This window comes from Mesoplodon mirus (assembly GCF_964341445.2).
Source record: "Mesoplodon mirus genome assembly, chromosome: 16".
Classification (NCBI taxonomy): domain Eukaryota; kingdom Metazoa; phylum Chordata; class Mammalia; order Artiodactyla; family Ziphiidae; genus Mesoplodon; species Mesoplodon mirus.
Genome location: NC_138992.1, coordinates 26,603,778 through 26,624,466, shown reverse-complemented (window position 1 = coordinate 26,624,466; position 20,689 = coordinate 26,603,778). Strand labels below are relative to the sequence as shown.

General features: G+C 42.4%; 1 protein-coding gene across 6 annotated transcripts in view; it reads right to left on the bottom strand.

The window, feature by feature from the left end:
- SYBU (syntabulin) overlaps window positions 1-20,213 on the bottom strand; it is a 71,007-nt gene extending 50,794 nt beyond the window's left edge. For 3 of the 6 annotated variants that reach the window (XM_082601487.1, XM_082601488.1, XM_082601489.1), the window contains exons 1-2: window positions 20,028-20,178; window positions 18,082-18,286 (exon numbers count right to left, since the gene is read on the bottom strand). In XM_082601487.1, coding sequence (XP_082457613.1) covers window positions 18,082-18,286; window positions 20,028-20,051 — 229 coding nt within the window. In that variant the 5' untranslated portion in view covers window positions 20,052-20,178. Of the gene's footprint in view, window positions 1-18,081; window positions 18,287-20,027 lie in introns of all 6 variants that reach the window. The other 3 variants (XM_082601491.1, XM_082601492.1, XM_082601490.1) reach the window with 2 other exon arrangements.
- Window positions 20,214-20,689: the final 476 nt, after the last annotated feature.

The following is a 20,689-nucleotide window of genomic DNA, read 5'->3' as shown; positions in this document are numbered from 1 at the left end:
ATTTACTCCAAGATTCTAATAGGGAGCCAAGTTGATGTTCTTTGCTTGTTCATGTCTAATCTTACTATGTGCCAAACTACATGTGGAACCAGCACATATCAAAGAGATTTATTTATTAAACCTGCTTCAGTTAAACACTTTGTGTGTGCCTTCTGTTCCTTGCTGCTACCTTTACTGTTGAATTTGTCTTGTAGAATTATAGCTTTTATTAGTTATGTTAGTATAAAGAAATTATCAATGAGAAAAATTTCTAATATGACACCATGAAGAAACTGTTTCTGGGCAGGAAATGGCAGAAATCCTGAATGATTTACCCAGAAAAGTGTGGGTTGTTTCAGATTTCCAGAATGGAGAAAAGTAAGAACATTTCAGCCTGGTTTTAGCATAAGGGAAGCTTTCCACCAAGGCTTTAGGAAGAGAGTGCAGGAGACTCTCAGTTCTACTGGAGAGAAATGAGTTTTTCTTTTAAAACACACTTAAACACACACCCACACCAGCTCTTACATAGTTGAGTTTTTACATTTCTTTCTCTACTATTCATGGTAAGTATAACTTCATTAAAAAAAAAATACATGCAAGAGGACCACTTTCCATGTTTTACACAGTGTGATCCATTTGGGATGGATCCATATGAGATGATTTCCTTCCAGTGTCAACAATTTAAAATCCCATTTACTTGGGTCCAGGATGGCCCCTGGTGGATCTCAGGTAAAAGTGACCCACATCGAGGCCACATCTAAATGATCACCATCTGCACTGAAGGAGACTAATTTACATGCCCTGTTTTATTTATACTGAGGAATAAGTTCTTCCGCTCATTTGTTCTTGTATATTTGCTTTGAATACGTCAACCCATATGATTAAGGATAACCGAAGAATATTTGCAGATCCAGGAACCTCCAGAAGTTGTGGCCCACCTCAAGTGCTGTAAGAAATATACTACTAACTAGTTTCCAAATTGGTTTTAAGGGAAAAAAATTTTAACGTCTATAAAGACAGATGAGAGAAGCAGACATCTAATATAATTTTGTAGTCTGGAGGTTGTTAAAACATGATTTTTAATCTATTTTCTTCTCCCTTTACATTACAAGCTTTTTGAGAATATAGGATATAGTTAATAATTGTAAAATGACTCTACTTATAATTCTGAAAAAAGTGTGTATAAGTATCTTTTAAGATAATTTGTATCTTATTTTAAATGCACTAAAGAAACTTGCTAAATTAAAGAAAACCTTCTGTTGGGTTTTAAAATTTTAACAGATCTTTAAATTATAAAAGTAATAATCTTTAATGCAGAAGATGTAGACTACAGAAAAGTACAAAGAAGTAAAAAAAAAAAAAAAAAAAAAGGAGTGGGGGAATAATATTTTCCTATAATTGTACTGTCCAGAAAAAATACTTAACTATTTGGCATACTTCTTACTGATTTTTTATACATATGATTTACTTGCTTGCTTGCTCTTTGTTTTGTTAAAATTTCAACATACATTATAGTTTCATCACTCTGTTATCAAAAATTTCTCCCTGGAATTTGTCAGGCTAGAAAGAAAGAAGCTATTAAGACTAACAGTAGCCAACACAAAGGGGCGCCCCACTGGCCAAAGATGGAATAATTTGAGCATCAAAAAGAATAATAAATGCAAATGACTGATAATCATTGGATATACTTTAAAGATCTATGAGTTCATAGTAATATAAAATAAAACTAAAAAAAGAAAGGCCCTTTCAACTCCCCCAAAATCCCAACCCACTGGAAATCTTTGGAAGTGACCCAGGGGCCAATTCTTTATATTGAAATTTGGCAATTAAAAGGAAAGAAAGGATTAACATATATCCTGATTGTAGAAAATGTTACTGCACAAACTGTATTTCAGGATAACTTAAATCGCTCACTGATATTGGAAAGTTCTCCCTTACAGAAGCATCCTGGTTAATGAAAGTAGATGGAATAGTAGAAAATTACTACAGTTGACCCTTGAACAACATGCGGGTTAGGGGTGCTAACCTCCATGCAGTCGAAAACCCACGTGTAACTTAGCAGTGGCCCACCACATATGTGGTTCTATACCCAAGGATTCAACAAACAGTGGATCATGTAGGACTGTAGTATATCTCTATTTTTAAAAATCTGAGTATTGGGCTTCCCTGGTGGCGCAGTGGTTGAGAGTCCGTCTGCCGATGCAGGGGACACGGGTTCGTGCCCCAGTCCGGGAGGATCCCACATGCTGCGGAGCGGCTGGGCCCGTGAGCCATGGCTGCTGAGCCTGCGCGTCCGGAGCCTGTGCTCCGCAACGGGAGAGGCCACAGCAGTGAGAGGCCCGCGTACCGCAAAAAAATAAATATATATATCTGAGTATAAATGGGCCCACACACTTCAAACGCATGTTGTTCAAGGGTCAACTGTATTTTGCAATTATTTATAATGAAATACTTGATTTAGGCAACAAACATAATGGATGAAACCATCAGACAAAAGGCTGATGGAGAGTCTGCAGTAGAGGGACCAAGCCTTACCCATTTGTACCAACTGAGTATTCTTAGCATAGCTGACAGTGGGGTAACAGACATTATATACCTTCTGATGGGATGTGAGATGAAGCACACAGCATTCTCCACATTCTTGCCACAAAAAACTGTCCCTGAATCTAATCAAGCTTTAAAACTAATGTCCATCTTATAAAATAGATGGAGAACAGTAATGGGTTAAATCAGGGGTTGGCAAACTGCAGCCTGCAGGCCAAATACTGTCAGCTGCCTGCTTTTGTAAATCAAATGTTATTGGAACACAGCCCAATACTTTACATAGTGTCAACTGTGGCTTTCAAGCACAAAGGTGAATAATTACAACAGAGATCATCTGGCCAGCAAAGCTGAAAATATTTCCTAGCTGGTCCTTTTCAGAAAAAGTTTGCTGGTCTCTGGGTTAAATGAAACCATGAGGAAGCAAACAGGCACTTTTGAGACAACTAGGGCTAGTAGTTTCAGTGTTCTCTAGCGCACCAAGGAATTATGTTAAATTCCTTGTTAAGTTATGTTAGTAATGAAAATGGCACTGTGATTATGTAAGAAAATGTCCATTTTTTTTAAGAAAGCATGCTGAGGTATGTAGGTAGACATGAAATAACATGATGTCTGGATATATGCTTTAAAATGCTTCAGCAAAGTAAAAGAGAAAAAGGGATAGATGTAGCAAATATGACAGTATCTTGCTATTAATCTGGATAAAGTGGACAAGCAGCTTATTGGTGTTCATTGTAGTATTCTCTCTTCTTTGGGTATGTTTTTAAAAGTGTCAAAGTGTTTTATTTAATTTCTCAAAAACATTATTTTAAATAAGTAACTATTTAAAATAGGAACACAGTGTTTCTAAAAATCAATTCCTTCTTGTAGGGTATTTTAGGATGTTTCCAATTTTCTATTATTGAAATTGCTTTAACACCACATTTTACAGATAAATCTCTTGTCAAAATTTTTATTCTCATAGAACATATCTCTAAAAATGGATTACTAAGACTTCCGAGAAATTTGAGGCAATTTATATTCCTATTATATTGTATGAGAGTATCCTACTTATTAAATTCCTGCCAATAATGAATACTAGTTTGTTTGCATTTTTGCCAAGTTAATAATGCAAAGTGTATTTCTGATGTTTTAGTTTGCATGTATTTAATTATCAGTGAGGCTTAATGTCCTTCATATGTTTGCTGGCCTTTTATTTTTACATTTATCCTATGTATTGTTCATGTCCTCTGACAGCTTTTCTATTAAGGTGTTAAGGAATTCTTATTGATCTGTAAAAAATCCTTATATATGAAAGGCATAGTCCTTTGGCATATTTCACCAAGTTTGTTTGCTTTTAGTTTATAATGTTTTTGACAACCAACCTTTTCTAATTTCTAGCTGTCAAATCTCTCCATATTTTCCTTTGTGATTTCTTCCAATGCTTTAATGCTTAGAATGTCCTTCTTATTAACTCCAAGATCAATTAACTATTACCTACACTTTCTTCTAGATTTTTATAATTTCAGTTTTTATTATATCAAATCCATCTGGAATTCATTTTAAAATGCAGTGTAAGGTTAGATGTTAACTGTACTATTATTATTTTCTTAATTTTTAGGAAATGTATCCTGTTCATATTACTTTGAAATGCTTTTCTGATAAAATTTTGAAAGCAATGAATATTTTTTGCAAAGTGAATATATATATATACACACGTATATATATATATATATTTTTTAATCCACATTTTAAAATATTAGGATTGCCCAAAGTGTGTGTGTGTCATATAATTTCCTGATATTTAACTAAAGTGTCTAACAGCCAGTGCCATCCAACACATTTGGTGGCAATTATGACGACCAAGTTCCTACTTCAACTTCCTTGTAACCTAAAGATTACATATAAAATATTTCTTCAAAGTCCAAGAAACATCTCTAGAACTTCTGGTTCACTTCTGAATTTAGATCTCAGAGCTCATTTGTTTTCCAAAATGCTGAACTAAATAATTCCAAAAGACATACTTAAAAATAACATCAGGCAGAAGAAAACGTGGTTTTGTGCCATAATGTCTTGAAACATTCAGTTATGGTTTGATGCTGTTCAATGTTCAGTTGCATAATTTGGAGGAAGAATCATTTCTATTTTAAGGAAACATTACTTTAAAACTACATAGAAATCTAGTTGATTCTCATGAATGACAAAAGTGTTTACAGACTATTTATTCATCCATTCAACAAATATTTACTGAGTATCTACTACATGCCAGACACTGTTATAGGTGTTACTAGTCTTACTGCTCCAGACACTGACATTTTTTAAGATAGTCCAATGGAGACAGATAACTTAAACTCATGGTTAATCTGAACCCTGTGAAATTCTTACTACAAATCATTCAATGCTCTGAAAGGATGTAGGTAGGTAAGAAAAGTAACATTTATTAAGTAGCTATCATGTGGCAAGGATACTAATTTTTATCATATAATTTTAATAATATCTCATTTTTATAGGTGGAAAAACTGAGGCTCAGAGAGGTTAACAAATCCAGCCACACAGCTACTAAGGTATGGACCCAAAGATTCAAACTCAGGTTTGTCTGACTGTAAAGTCCTTGTTTCTCTCACCACCACAAGCTAACTGTTTTCTAAATTTTCCTACCTATGTTTGTTCCAAGAGGAAAGAGCAGAAATTCTGGGAATGCTCAAATTAAAAACAGACAAAGGAAGCTGTTAGAAAGAAGCCATCCCATCATAAACAGACCACAAAATTTGAGGCAAGAAACTCTAGTTGTTTCCAGTTTTTGCTTCAACACAGTAACCATTTAATGCATGCCATTCAGATAATTTTGCATTCTGGGCTTTCAGTAGCAAAATTTGAACTTCTATTCCTTCACCTAATTTTGGCATCTTTTTGGAGTGAGAATTCACAAGTCTACAAGGCTCCACACTAATTTTGCTTTAGTATTATACAATGTGACACTACACAATTGCCAGTGTTGAAGTGTAAGAATCTCATTCATCCATCCATCCATCCATCCTTCCCACAAATGACTACTGATTTCCTATTGTGTGCCAGATAGTCTTCAAGATATTAGAAATGTAATGATGACCAAGACTCTAAGATCCTTGTCTTCAAGGAGTTCACATTCTAGTGGTGGAGACAGTTAATGAAGAAGTAACAAAACACATAGAGAAGAAATTTTGATTGTGATGTACTGTTAATGAAACAAACTGGGTGATATTATAGAGACTAACTGGGTGGGAGGTAGGAAGGTACTTCATTAGGCAGGTTGTCATGGAAGGTCCTGAAGAGGTAATTTGAATTGAGACCAAAAAAATGAGAAGGAACCAATCCTGGAAAAGGCAGGCAAGAGAAAAGTCCAGGAAGAGGGAACAAGGAGTTTGGTGCATTGAGGAAACTGAGAAGAGGCCCGGAAAGCTGAGGGCAGAGAATTGATGATGAGGCTGAAGGCAGGTGGAAGTCTGAGCATGTGCAGGATTATAGGCAGGAAACCTACATTAATCTCCAGTGCAATGGAAGCCATCGTGTGCATTAAGCAGCAGATGACCATGATTGGTCTGTGGAGAACAGACTGAATTAGTGATGTTATCTCTTGCTAATATTTATTGAGTGTCTACTAAGTACCAGGTATGTTTAGAATACTAAACACTTACTTAACGCATGTAATTAACTTAATCTCTTTGAGACAGACACTAATAAGATAGGCATACAAAACCAGCACTAGAGCTTAAGCCACCCCCCTGAGGCCACAGTAAGCTGTGGATATGAATCCAAAGAGGCTAACTCCAGAGGCTCCTTCTTAACCCCCTTGCTGTGTGGTCCCTTTAGGAATGAAGGCTTAGAAGCAATAAACCCACGTGGAGACCACTGTCATAGGAGAAATGAGAGATGACAGTGGTTTGGGGTGGTAGTAGTAAAAATTGAGAAAAGGAGATGGATTGGGGATACGTTTTGGAAACATAATTGGAAGCATTAAGATATGATAATGAGGGCTTCCCTGGTGGCGCAGTGGTTGAGAGTCCGCCTGCCGATGCAGGGGACACGGGTTCGTGCCCCGGTCCGGGAAGATCCCACATGCTGCAGAGCGGCTGGGCCCGTGAGCCATGGCCGCCGAGCCTGCGCGTCCGGAGCCTGTGCTCCGCAAGGGGAGAGACCACAACAGTGAGAGGCCCGCGTACCGCAAAAAAAAAAAAAAAAAAAAAAAAAAGATATGACAATGAAAAGTAGAAAGGGGTCAAGAATACCTTCTAGGTTCTTTGCTTCAGCAATGGAGAATATGGTGGTCACTTCTGAGTTTGGAGAAAAATGGGTTTATGAGTTTGTGGGGGGTGAAACTAAGAATTCTGGTTTTGATACGTTAAATCTGAGACACAAATTAACCAGGACACTGGAGATATCAAGTAGGCAGTTGGATATGCGAGCCTAAAGCTCAGAGGAGAGGTCAGTTCGGGGAGCATCACCATCCTACAAGTGAGGAATTTAAAGATTTGAGCCCTTGGGGAGGGCAGGAAAAGAGCAGGGCTGAAGACTGAGGCACCTGACACTGTAAGGGGGGAAGGGATGGGATGGAGCTAACAAAGACCCTCAGAGGGTGGGACCTCAGGAGCCAAGGAGGAAAATCTTTCCTAAGAAAGAACCTTGTTAAACCGTGTTGAGTGCTTCTGGGAAATCAAGGAAAATGAGGACAGACAAGAGAATGTCAGATTCGCCAACATGGTCACTCAGGTGCTTGACAAGGGCAAATTACGGAGATAGGATTTTGGAGAAGTTTTGCTTGTGAAAAGGAGCAGGGAAATAAGATGGCAGGTGCAAGGTGATGAGGGGTCAAAGGGAACTTAATTTCTCTGAAGGATGTGTAAACGCGAGCGTATGTGTGTGCCGATGGAGGTGAGCTTGTTACAGTAATTGGAACGAAGCACCTCCACGAAGACATGCAACCCACGTCTATGAAAACCAAGTGGAGGACTGAGAAATTATTTAATGAACGTTTCCCTGGTTTCTTGGAGACAAAATAATCATTTCCCATATAAACATTCCCGGGATTTCTGAGCTATTTTGGAGCCTTGAGTGCTCCCATAAAAGTCATTCTGGTGCAGCACTCGGCAGCAAAGGAGCACGTGAAGGGAAGTGAGGTGAGGCAGGTCCGTTTCTTCACAGGACTCGTGCTGTCTCTCAAACAAGGGCCTCTACTTGGTTTTCTACCGAGAGCCAAGTTGTCTGATTTGTATGAGCAACCACAGGAGCAATTTGGAGGGGAAAATATCTTGGTCCAAATAGTCAATGTAGTATAATGACACATTATCTAGGAGTTTGGGTGAGGGAGCAGCCGATGCTGAAATTGGGAACCTGGGTGGCTCAGTCACTGCCAGGAGACAGGTGAGCCCCAGCAGGGGGGTGGGGAATTCTTCTGTCTCGCAAGCTTTTATTTCTCCTCCTCTTTCTTTCACAGGGTTATGATCTTTCCAAAACAGGATGTTAACTAATACTTCTGATCTTCCCTCTCCTTAGTAATATGAGTTTATTTGCAGTTTCTAAGCCATACTTTTATAAAGATTTGTTTTTTTTAAGGTTCCTTGTTGAGAGAAGATAGCAGAGAGGGAGAAGGGGAGAGGGAGGGAGGCGAGCTGGAAGGTAGGAAGGAAAGAATAGAGACACAGAGACAGACACCAAGAAGCTATCTCTTGATCTCTTGAGAACCTTGTAAGAAGGAAACTGCAAACCGCTCATAGGACACCTGAATTACAGTGAGCTCTTCTGCAGCAATGTAAATCCTTTCCCCCTTCCTTCTATTTTTTCTCACATGGAGAAGTTGAAGATAGTGCTTGTCAAGATGGAGTAAGGCATAAAAATGGAGAAATGTTAAAGAACATTAAGGAAAAAACAATACTTATTATATACAGTTTGTGTAATTGCTACATGTCAATTGTTTTCTATTTGGAAAAAAAGGAATTGTTTTAGGGAATATATGTGAAGCATGGTATTTACTTCACTTTAAAGAAAAGGTACAAAGAAAGAAAAGAGAGAGAGAAAGAAATACGTTCAGGAACAAGTTAGTTCCAGTGACATTCACAAAATGAAGTTCTGAATTTTGAAAGTTAGCCTCAGAGATGAAACGTCCATCCACAGAAGAATGGCTGAATAAATGAAGGCCCTGCAAACAGTGGAATACGAGCTGTCATTACAATGAATGGGGGCACTTCTATGTCCTGACAAGCAGTGACAGGTACAGGGACTGCCTGGAATACACATTCCTGGAGGTCAGGAGTCCTATCAGGGTTGTTCATCCCTCTAGTTCAGCTCCTAGGATAGCACCTTGCCCACAATAGGAGTTCAGTAAATATTTACTTAAATAAACAGAAAGGGTCACAGGTCAGTACAGCATGATCTCACTTTGGCAAAAAGCAAATCAAGATAAATCCTACAAATGTGATTACATCCACTCTGACATATGTGTTTGCACATGGTTATTCGTTTTGAGCTGAAAACATATAATAATTAGCATTAAGGAAAAGATAATCCTCACAAACACCTCAGAATACATAGAAGGGCAGGTTAAGGCCCACAGGGTCTCAAGAATTCTGAGAATTGGGTCAGCGTCTAAGATGAATCCTACCTTCAGGGACTCCCACACTAAAGAGGAGAGAATAAGACGGAGCCAGCCAGGAAAGAGGAGGCGTCCTGTGAAAATTCACACGGAGCAGGGAAAGTTGAAGGATGGGTTTCTAGGGGATGGGCGTGAGTGCTGGGCAAGCCCCCGTCATGGGCACTGGGAAGTTTGGTTTGGGTTCCCTCAAAAGTGGGAGCAGTCAGCCCAACACGACTGGCTTCCTGGAGCCAGAGCAGTGTAACCCGGGCAGCGAGTGGAGGGCGGGCACCACGAACACCCAGCAATGCGCAGAGCAGCTGGGCAGGATCTCGGCTCTGGCAGACGAGGGGCTGGACTGGGTCTCCAAAGCAGGAGATGCCACTGTCCAAGCCCGACAGCAGTGGAGGTTTAGGGTGGTTACTGTGAGCAGACACCAGCAAAGCCACCTTACAATACAGGCACGCCCAGCAGCCTTGTGGACCCCAAGTGCATGCATCTCCCCTGGGGTTTCTCAGAGTAAAATCCACCTAGGTGGTGGGGCAAGGTGGTGGCCAGGGTCAAGTTGAGTCCTGGGAAACGTGGGTATGTGGCTTTGTGCCAAATTCCTTCTTGACTCTAAACTGGACTGCTGTTATCTAGATGAAGCGGGTGCCGTTTACTGAGATGGGAATTCAGGGGGGATGAAGAGGTGAAGACAAAGAATCCACCGTAAGATTTGGTGGAGGGCACGGAGAACTTGGCAGGTGTCACTTCAGTGGAATAGGAGGAAAGCCTGATTAGAGTTGAATAAACAGAGCTCAGGCATCACTTCCTCCAGAAAGCTTTGCTGATACCCAGACCTTCCAGTTCTCCCACCACCAGACACACAAAGCGTGTGCACACCTCACACACTCATATACAGTCATACACATGTATGAGTATATCACTCATGACATATTCACACACACACACCAATCACACACACACATGCACCTCACACACACATCTCACACTTACATATACACACAAGAAAGTAAACAAATAAAAAATAAACCGGCTGCTGTTTTTCTCCTAGCTTCTGAGTACCAACTCTTGAGTGGGGTATTTTCTTATTTTCTTAGCAAGAGAGCTCTCTTCTAGCTACCACAGCACTGGAGGCACGGTCCTGTTACACAAATGACTCTTTTTGACATTTAGAGATGCTGAACTCCTCTGGACAGAAATGTTTCCTTCACTGAATAAACCTATTACATTGAGTATTGGGTACCATTCTAGTTGTTTTACCTCCTCGGCAACTAAGTATCCTGCTCTCAATGCATTAAATGAATGAAAATATTTCACTTGTCCTGTCTTCCTAATTATACCTTCTACCAAGTTCCAATAAATACTCATTAAGCAACCGCTGTGTGTCAGGTATAGTGCAAGGAACTATAGTGTTCCTGCCTTCATGGAGCTTACAGTCTACTGGAGAGTCAGGTAACTAAATACGAAAATTTCAAACCAGGTCACGCAGTCTGATAGAGGAAGCATAAAGAAGAAGCACCTAACCTAGACTGTGAAATGTATCCTTCAGCTACCTACCCTGACCTATGAATAAACTTACCTATATTCACCTCAGGCCTTTATTTTCTTCCCATATGTGTCTTTCTTGGTCTACCTTGGTCTTATTACAGAGTTATCACTTCTCTACTATTTTCAGCCTCTCTCTCTCTTTTTTCTTGTCTATTTTCCCTCAGCCTAAACACTTTATCAAAATGTCTGTGATTTGATAAACACCCTATCTTTACTTTAAATGCAACCCTTGTTTTTATTCTACTCCCTCTTTCCCATCCCTGTTAAGCTTTTTAAAAAAGTTCTCTACACCCTATTTTGTACCTCCCATTCACATCTCAGCCTGGTGCAATCTGGAGTCCATCCCCACAGTTTTCTGGGACTGTTTCTGCCTAAGATCCCTGATAACCTAGAGGTCTCATCCTTGAGCACTTTTACATACACACCTTACTTACTCTTGCTGCGACCGATATCTGAACCTGTTGGCTGCTTTCTTCTGGGAACGCACTCGTCCTTTGGGATTGGAGACACGGTCACTCCTGGCTCACCTCCTCCCCCTCTGTTGCTTGTTCTCAGATGCCTCAGTGTCCTTTTTCTGCGTCCTCTCATTTTATCTCAGAGTTCTAGCCAGGGTCCTCTAACTTTCTTCCTCCATGTTATCCCCGTTGGTAATGACAGCCATCCCCCATATTTAGAAAGTTTGCTTTACAAAAAAAAGTTTGCTTTTCACTTTCAGGAAAGACCTACATTCGCATTGTTTTCGATAACCGAAAGAAATCTGAAGAGAATGTTTGCTTTTATGAAAAAACCCAAGTATCGAAAATAGCATTCAGCATATGTTTTGTATCGATCTGTTGTAGAGGTAGCGTGCGGCCCGAGCCGTGAGTGTGGCCGCAGAGCTGGTCCTCCAGGAACTACACTCGGCATCTCAGCATCAAGCTGCCAGAGCTTTGAACTGTGTCTGTTGCGTCTGTGCTTTACCTTATTTTGGGCATCCGTTAGCAAGACGTGTCCTAAGGTGACTGCTTCTTCGCTCTATGTCATTTCTGCTTACAAAAGGTTTCCTAGGCTGTTCTACTTTAAGACAGTGGGGAAACCTGTATCATCAAGTCCCTTCACTTCAGCTACCAACATCTCTGACTTCTCTTCACAGCTCCAGACCTTTATCTCAAATGCAACAAATCCTAATCTGAACTCATTCACCAGACTCATCCTTCTCCCCAGTCCTGCTCCTCCATTTGGGTTCGTCCAGTGGAAATTTAGACACCATTCCACTTGTAATTGGTGATTCAGACACATATGTTCTGGGGCCCACCCTCACACATATTACTTTATCATTTTTCACTTAGACTGTCACCACAATGGCCTTCAGACCAGGCACGTTCCTCCCCGTCACTCCCTGTTTCCTCCTATCCACTCTCCAACATGTGATTAGAAAGATTTTTCTGAGTTATAAATCTAGGCATAAACCAGACAACCCTCCCCTGCTGAAAACCCTTCACTGGTTCTGGAAGATGTTTAGCAATTGCAAAATGGCAGCCCGTGTGCCATATCCAACTACTTATGCGTGCTATTCGGCCCAGATAGTAAGAGAAAAAAAAAGCTGAATTTTAAGAATTCTGAATATTGTTAGAAGGGGCATACACTGTCCGGTTCTAGACTCTAATTCTATTGTCATCTATCCAGGTGGCCTCACTCTTTATGTTACTGGTCCAGCTCCTGTATAGACCCTGGATCTCGGGGGTCAAGTTTTTCACACGGCAAACAAAACCGTTCCTGACCTGGCCCTGCCCACCTTTCTAATCTCATTTCATGCTTTTAACTCAGGTCTGCTGATGCCAAGGCTCATGTTTATCTACTACACCACACTAATGAATGCTACTTCTTTGAACCCTTGGGCTTATGAAATGTGAGAGGCCAATGCAGATAATAAATGGAGCAACAAACTCAAATGACAAGGAAGGAGTATGTGTGGAGTGGGTGTGGGTAAGAGGGACTACACACAAAATCAGTGAGATAAACTCAGCTGTGTGGGAAACACATCCAAAGATGTGGCATCCCATTTATTTTGGTGTCAGGTTTAAGGCAGTAAAATAATTGATTTTTCCAATCCCTGTGTTTTATTCATCTTTGTAGCCTTAGCCTGATCCTTAGGAGGCACTGAATAGATGCTTATTGCGTAATACATTTTTTTTTTTTTCGGTATGCGGGCCTCTCACTGTTGTGGCCTCTCCTGTTGCGAAGCACAGGCTCCGGACGCGCAGGCTCAGCGGCCATGGCTCATGGGCCCAGCCGGGCCCAGCCGCTCCGCGGCACGTGGGATCCTCCGGAACCGGGGCACGAACCCGTGTCCCCTGCATCGGCAGGCGGACTCTCAACCACTGCGCCATCAGGGAAGCCCCCAACATGATTATCTTTTACTGTTCCCATTGCTAAGTAATTTTTTTATTAAATGTCAAAAATTTTGTTCTTGTCCCCCTGATTGCAGTTCCCACATCCTCAAAGAAACATTGTGTGCCCTTCATTTGTAACTTATTTCTTTGGGTACTTATTTCTGACACTGAGGCAGCTAAGCACTTGAAATATATATTATGCAACAGTGCCTAGGTCCCACGCTCATTAAAATGGTACTAAATTCTTAGGGTTTTTGTTTTTTTTCTTCACAGCATGTTGGCAGTCATTCACCTATAGTGTAATTCAGTACTGCAGCTCACTCCAATCAGTTCATCTCAATTCTGATCATTATGTTCAAAGGCTTACTCTATCCAGATGCCAAGTTTCCTCAACTGGACAAAAGCATAGCAGAAATATTTCTGTTTGGCAAGGCCAGGCAAATTTTTGGAGGCATTATCATGCCGCGGCAGGGCACTAGTCAGGTTATAATTTGCCGTAATTGTACTTCCCACAAACAGCAACAATGATTACCTCTAGGTCATTAACACTCAAAGAAGGATTCCTCCTCGGCCACTGTAACTACCAAAGTACTTTCTGCAAACACCCTACTCAGGATTAGACTGTGAAGAATCTTGGATTCTGTCTTGTTCAGTTGACTGATCTGGTACATGTTTCTTTCTTTTTTTTGCGGTACGCGGGCATCTCACTGCTGTGGCTTCTCCTGTTGCGGAGCACAGGCTCTGGACGCGCAGGCTTAGTGGCCATGGCTCACGGGCCCAGCCACTCCGTGGCATGTGGGATCTTCCCGGACCGGGACACGAACCCGTATCCCCTGCATCAGCAGGCGGACTCTCAACCACTGCGCCACCAGGGAAGCCCTGGTACGTGTTTCTTAATGGGTTAAGTCATAAACTTGACTGTGTATGTGCGTGCACATTAGAAACATGGATATGACTCGGGGAAATCACTGGTCTCCCATAAAACCATCAGTGCACTATATGCATCATTTCCCCCACCTGCCATGTTTACAAGGCACCCCAAGGAGAACTAGCCTAAAACCCAGCGATCCATCTGCCTCCTAGTTCTAAGGGGTAATTATTGCCTCATCTGAGCAAAAAGAAATGTATGTCACGCTGCTAACCACGTCAGATGACTGCTGTATGTGACTAACTTGCCCAGGTCATTAGCTTTTCTAATAGAGGCTGGAGTTGTGGCACGACAAACACGCAAACACAATGCACTGCCAACACAAAACGGGGAGAAAAGTGCACAGAGGCCCAGATTCAATGGGCCACACCCAGAACACAAAGCACAAATAGGGGTTTTATCACTTCTCGTGGGCATGTTAAAACAGGAAACATGCGGAGGGGAGTGAGAGAGAAGGGAGATAGGGTGATTTGATGCCAAAATATTGGTTAAAAAAATAAACTGACTAAAAATAAAAGAGAGGACATGAAAGCAGGGTGGTTTTTTTTTTCTATTAGCTTGTTAGTAACTGTACTTCCTTATGTATTCTTTTTTTTTTTTTCTAAGAAAGCATTAGTTAACATTCATTAAGAACGTACAGTGTTTACCTTGCCATGCACACAAAATAGGACCTGGTCTCCAATACAATATAAGCTTAACTGTGCCGACCTGAGGTCATAGTGACTAAGACCCAGTACAAGTTGTAAAGAATAGACTCTTTTAACAGGAGAATGACGTCCAAGTGCAAAATGAAACGTGCTGATGAAATGCACAAAACATATGCATCTCTTCAGAGAAATTCTGCTAATAAGAAGCTATTAAAAGAAAAGCTCTGGGGACACGCCCTCAATGAATTGCAAAAGGTCACATACAGCTTCTTCCCTCTGAAATGAGATAGAGACAACATACAAATTAGCACATAGAATATCAAATCATTAAATGTTCCTCTCAAGGCTCCTGTGGGAAGGAAAGGGAGAAGAAGGCAGTGGAGGGAGGGAGGAAAAGCAGGTAAAAACGGACAGGTCACTCTGAAAATAGCGCCCGGGCTTTTAATTTCACAGACCAGTAAAACTTAAAGGAAAAACGTGAGGGTGGAGGCCATTTCAACATAGAGTTGTCATTTATTTTGCTGAAGTACAACTCCAACCACTATTTGGCTTTTTTTGTTATAATATAAATGATAGGAAAGCCAGTCTCTCAAAATAAAGGATAGTCAGTCCTTTATAATAAGTAAAGTTCACTTTATGTAAACTCGATGAATTATCCTTCTTTTAAAAACTGAATATCTTAGGACATTTGATGCTCTTCACAATTAATACCGCCTTTGATACAGATTTAGGGAAAGACTCCAGTTTGCAGTTTTAAAACTGTAATTTTCAAATTAAATTGCATTGTGTTTGAGTAACATCTTCGTCTCTAATTTCACTATCAGATTGTAAGAACCCCTCTAACGCTTCATGCCCTCTTTCACATTAGCGAATGTGATGATTTATAAAGAAAACAAACGAATGCACCACAATCACAGTAAGGTTATGAAGTTACAGCAGCAACAGACATCTCTAAATTATCTGGGTTTCATTCTAGCAGAGGACGGTAGTTTTAAGATTTGCATGTACCTTGGTCTCTGACCTAACCGCCATGATAACCAACACGTATTGCAGCTTCAGTGTTGAAGTGGCTGGACTAAAACCAGCTATTTCCCCCTGCTGGTTGGACATGTTTTACAGTCTCTACCTCATTGCCTGCAGCTTTAATACTCCCATAGTACTAAACCCATTTATTTCCCATCCACCAACTGACCTCCTAAAGCATCATTAACATGCCCCCCAAAGACCTCACTCCTGTCAATTTTAGTCAGCACAGCACTCAAAAGCCGTCATGGGGCTTTACCAGGGCTCTTAGGAAAGGAAAGCAAAGAACGACAAGGCATCAACCCAAACCTTGGGGAATAGCCAAGCAGGAAGATGAGACCCAGGAACAGAGGGAGTCCTATCTGGAGGCAGGGTTCAAGGCTAAAGATCGAAAGGTAGGTTTATAGACACCCATCATTAGATGCTTCTGCCACTCAATTCTCAACTAGTTAATGGCAGAAGGATCAATATCTACTTTCAGTTTTCATGTACAGCATTATGGCCTTAGTGGGAGACAGGTCTCCTGGGAAGGAGGGTTGATCCAGGAAATGGGTCTTGGAAAGAATGATTCATGGCCAAAGTTAACAATTTTATTTGTTTGCCAAATATATTTTCTAAGATCTATTTGGGGATTTTTCTTTTGTTTTGACCAACTTTTTCTTTTTTGCTGGTAACACTGCTCACCGTGAAGTCAGTCAGAGAGAGAATGATTATGTGGAGAGAATTTCAGGAATAAATGTGGAATTGAGTTATGTAAACAAAGCCGTGTCAGTGTGAAATGATATTCCCCTGGGTTCATCCACATTCAACCAGAGTGATTCTTGAACTCCAAAATGGAGTGAAAGTAAACAGCATTACATTCTGCAAATACGACTCTGGGTTTTTGGAATCTTAACTGCTCCAGAAGTTTTCCTTTGTCTTTCTTCCTGGGACAGTGTCAAGCAAACCATCAGTGGGTTTCCATTTTACACTGGGTTCAGCAACACGTTTTAAAATATAATACTTTGATAGAATTTTTTCAAAACCAAGTAGAGACTCTGAAGCATTGTAGAGAAAAAAATATAAAAATAAGCAGCACAGTATTTCTAATATACAACTTATGCATTGGGTGGAATTATTTTGTGAAAGTATATAATAAATCTAAAGCTACACTTTTTTTTTTGTGGTACGCGGGCCTCTCACTGTTGTGGCCTCTCCCGCTGCGGAGCACAGGCTCCGGACGCGCAAGATCAGCGGCCATGGCTCACGGGCCCAGCCGCTCCGCGGCATGTGGGATCTTCCCGGACCGGGGCACGAACCCGTGTCCCCTGCATTGGCAGGAGGACTCCCAACCACTGCGCCACCAGGGAAACCCTAAAGCTACACTTTTAAAATCCCTGAAAATGTAATCACCAATACTAAATACAATGGAATATTGTATCCTGCTAAATTAGGGCATTAATCATAGCACCTTGATTCATATGTCCGTTTTCATGCATGTGCTAACCTTCAAATTACATTTTGCCTAAATAAATTCTAAAAATCATCCTCTGTGAAACAGTTTTCATGAATCATAAGACAGTCACTCCTTTAAATTTTATCCAAATTCCTAATACTTCTCAAAGAATACAAGTCCTTCTAAGTCATGTGCTTCAATTTGTATAATAGGCTCTGTCAAGAGGTAACGGTGGCACCTCTAGGAAGAGATTTATGCCTTTACCAAATATACTCACAACTCTAAGGAAACTTCTTCAAACATGTATTAAAACTGACATATGTTCTTTGTATTAAGAAACATCATTTATTAAGCACCTCTACAGGCCAGGACCTGCACTAGGAATATACTTAGGTACGTGGTCTCTCTCAACCTCTCGGCTACTCTACAAGGTAGGTATTATCATCCCATTTTATGGATGTAACAACTGAGGCTTAAGGAGATTAAGCGACTTGCCCAAGGTCACACAGCTTGTAAGGGCTAGAAAGGCCAGGGATTCCGGTCCAGGCCTGTAAGGTTACAAAGCCTGTGCTCTTTCCCTCTAAAATACAAGGTCAGGCCGGTCCTGGGAAATAAACCACCTTGATCCTGACCTCATTCATTAGGACTTGCTTTATCTTTGAGGATTCCATTAACAGAAGTACACAGGCTTACAAAGACTGCTAGTATAAAATGTAAGCTACTTTTTCCAGATTTAACAAAGGAATACATTTTACAAACAGTCATAGAAGCAAGGAGTTAGATTTCATATAGTAAATTATCAACTAGAATAACATATAAAAACAGGTATGAAATTTCATTAGGTTGAACCATTTGAAACTGCTGTGTTCGTAGGTCAAAACAGCCAAAAAGATGCAACCTCATATCATTCATGCTAATAACAAACGTCCAGTCCTAGACTCTAAGGGGCCCATTCCAGATGCATTTACAATGCCAGGCAATGTACACACTTCCTGCCTTCATTCCCACGGGTACTGTACCTGAGCAGAAGCTGTTGCTGCTAATGGTCCTCGCTGAGCGCCCAGAGCTGCTGGGGTTGAACTCTCTGCTCTCTTCCTCCGAGAAGGGAGACTCAGAGGCTGGGGACACTTGGTGCTGTTGCCGAGGCAGATGGGGCCGAAGAATCAAACGGGGAATCCGGCTTCGGGAAATCTCCTTCTCATGGTGCTGCACTCTCTGCTCCTTCTCCAAATTGGACATCAGAAATAAAACAAAAGAACATTTGTTGCCCCCTCTGAACTCCAGTCTGCTTCTGGGCTCAGTTTCTAAGAAGCCACGTTTCTGAATATTGAATCTTCACAGAGTAGTCCTTGTTTCAGTAGCTAAAATGAACTCCAGAACTCTTCTACTCAGCTAAGCCTTCTAATTTACTGAAGAGCACACACTCCAGCACGGATGTACTTACACACACACACACACACACACGCACACTTCCAGCCGCTAGCAGAAAAGCTATTCCGTTCTCTCATGCAGTTCCTAACTCACCTTCTCATTCTGGCTTTTCCTATCACATCTAAGCTTTCCGCTCTGTCAAAGGCACTTTATAACTCACAGCACACTCTGGCTTATTACTTGATTTCCTCCAGACTTCCATTTTGCTTTCCCTGAATTCGCTGTGATACTTTCACTTCTGTTTTCCTGTCTCCTCACAAGTAGACCCCTATACCTGAAACAATTCTTTCCTGATAGATCATGCAGCCTGATCTTTCAAATCCCCTCTCTTCCGGCCAGGATTTTAATTATTCATTAATATCCTGGTACACAAGGCTTGTTGCCAACAGAAAAGCAAACAAAAATCCAATACCCAGTAAGATGGCTCCACCTTTTACATCATGTTTAGCTTTTGTTTTCCTTACAGGTCACCCATATGAAGAGATTTTTCTCTCTCTCTCCTTCAAAACACAGAATTAAATGCCGAGGGCCGTGCCTTCCTTGGTTTTAAAAATGCCTAAAAAGTAGTATTTTAGCAATATTTTTCAATTTTTAAAGTGCTTTCCCAACCATTATCTTGTTTAATCTTTACAACCGAGGCCATAGGGAGGACACGAATTTGTGTCCCTATTTACAGATGAGGAAACTGAGGCTAAAAGAGGCAAAGATGCTCAGCCAAACTGCTGCACATCATCTAGAAGCAGAACGGGCCTGCAGTCAGTCCAGTGCTTTTCGGGGTCACCACCACCCTTGCTTATTAAAATGGACTCCTAGGAGGAGCTCTTCGCAAAAAAACCCCACTGCTCACTCCAACCTCTGCAATTGAAAAAGGGCTTTGGATTAGGTAACAAACACTATTTGGAAACATGACCTCCTGCTCATTTCCACGAGGCTTACCAGGAAGGGTCGCTGCCAAAGTAAACACCTCTGGGAGGCCCTCACAGTGCAGGAATTGAAGGGAAAGCCCCAGCCGCGGTTAAGTCCCGCGGTCGCTCAGGCATCCACCCTATCCAGGGGAGAAAGCCGCACCCAGCCTCGGGGTTTGCTCTGCACATCAGTCACCCAGCGGGTATCACCCGTCAGCCACTCCGCTCGGCACAAGGCAGACCTTGAACCAGTGCTGGAGTCCTTATTTCTCAGTCCCCAATACATCAAATCCTTTTTTATCCACATCACACACAGAGGACATCGACTGAGAGCTGGATCCCAAATCTCCAATTTCAGGGGATGGGATTAACCAGAGTCAATCTTTTTAATCCTCGGGTCAACAACCCTCCAAACACAGTGTCACCTGCCCATCTCCCAGGTCTCATCACCTGAGCAACTGTCCCCCGCCTTCTCCTCGTGCCCACCACCTCCTTGTCCCCGTTTACCACACTCTAAACGTCACCCCTCCAGCTCTCACCTGACCTCCTTGCCCGCAGTGCTCACCACTCCTCTCCCCCCGGCGCTCGCGGACACTGCCATCCGCGCCCGCAGGACGTGCCCTCCTTACCTTGGTCTCCCGAAGGGGTCCCATCGCGCTGCCGCCCGCCGGCTCCTCGCGCCGCCGCTGCCGCCGTCCAGGAGGAGGCACCTGCGGGCACCGGGGCGAGGAGACTGCGTTGAGCCGGCGCGCTCTGCGGCCGCCGGCTGCTGAGGGGCCGACGCGCCGCCACCGCTGCGGCAGCTCGCGCAGGGCCCCGAGGGCACGCCCGGCCGCCCCGCCCCGGACGGACACGTGGTGCCACCGCGGCTCCCGCCCCCGCCTCCCCCGACCTCCCTCACCTGCCTGCCCCCTGGCCCCGCCCGCCCGACTTCACCGCGGGCCCTGCCCACGAGTTCCGCGCGCCCCTCCTTGTCTGCCGAGTCCGACCCGGAGAGGGCTTGCGGAGGCTCGGAGCATCTCCAGCAGGGTGACGCCCAGCACCCCCTTTTGGGCACCTGGTATCGGGTTCGAAGGGGGTGCACGTCGCCGAGAAGAACCCAGAAAAGCTGTGACATCACTGAGAGCCAAACTGTAGAAAGGGAAAGTTTTTGCCTCGCGGCTGCTCCCTGCCCTCTCGGTTTTAAGTCAACTTACAGCTCCGCACACAATTACCTCGCAGGAGAGAGACGGGGCGGTCCCCCTCCACCCGGACCCCAGCCAAGCGAAAGCTGCACGACTGACACAGCATC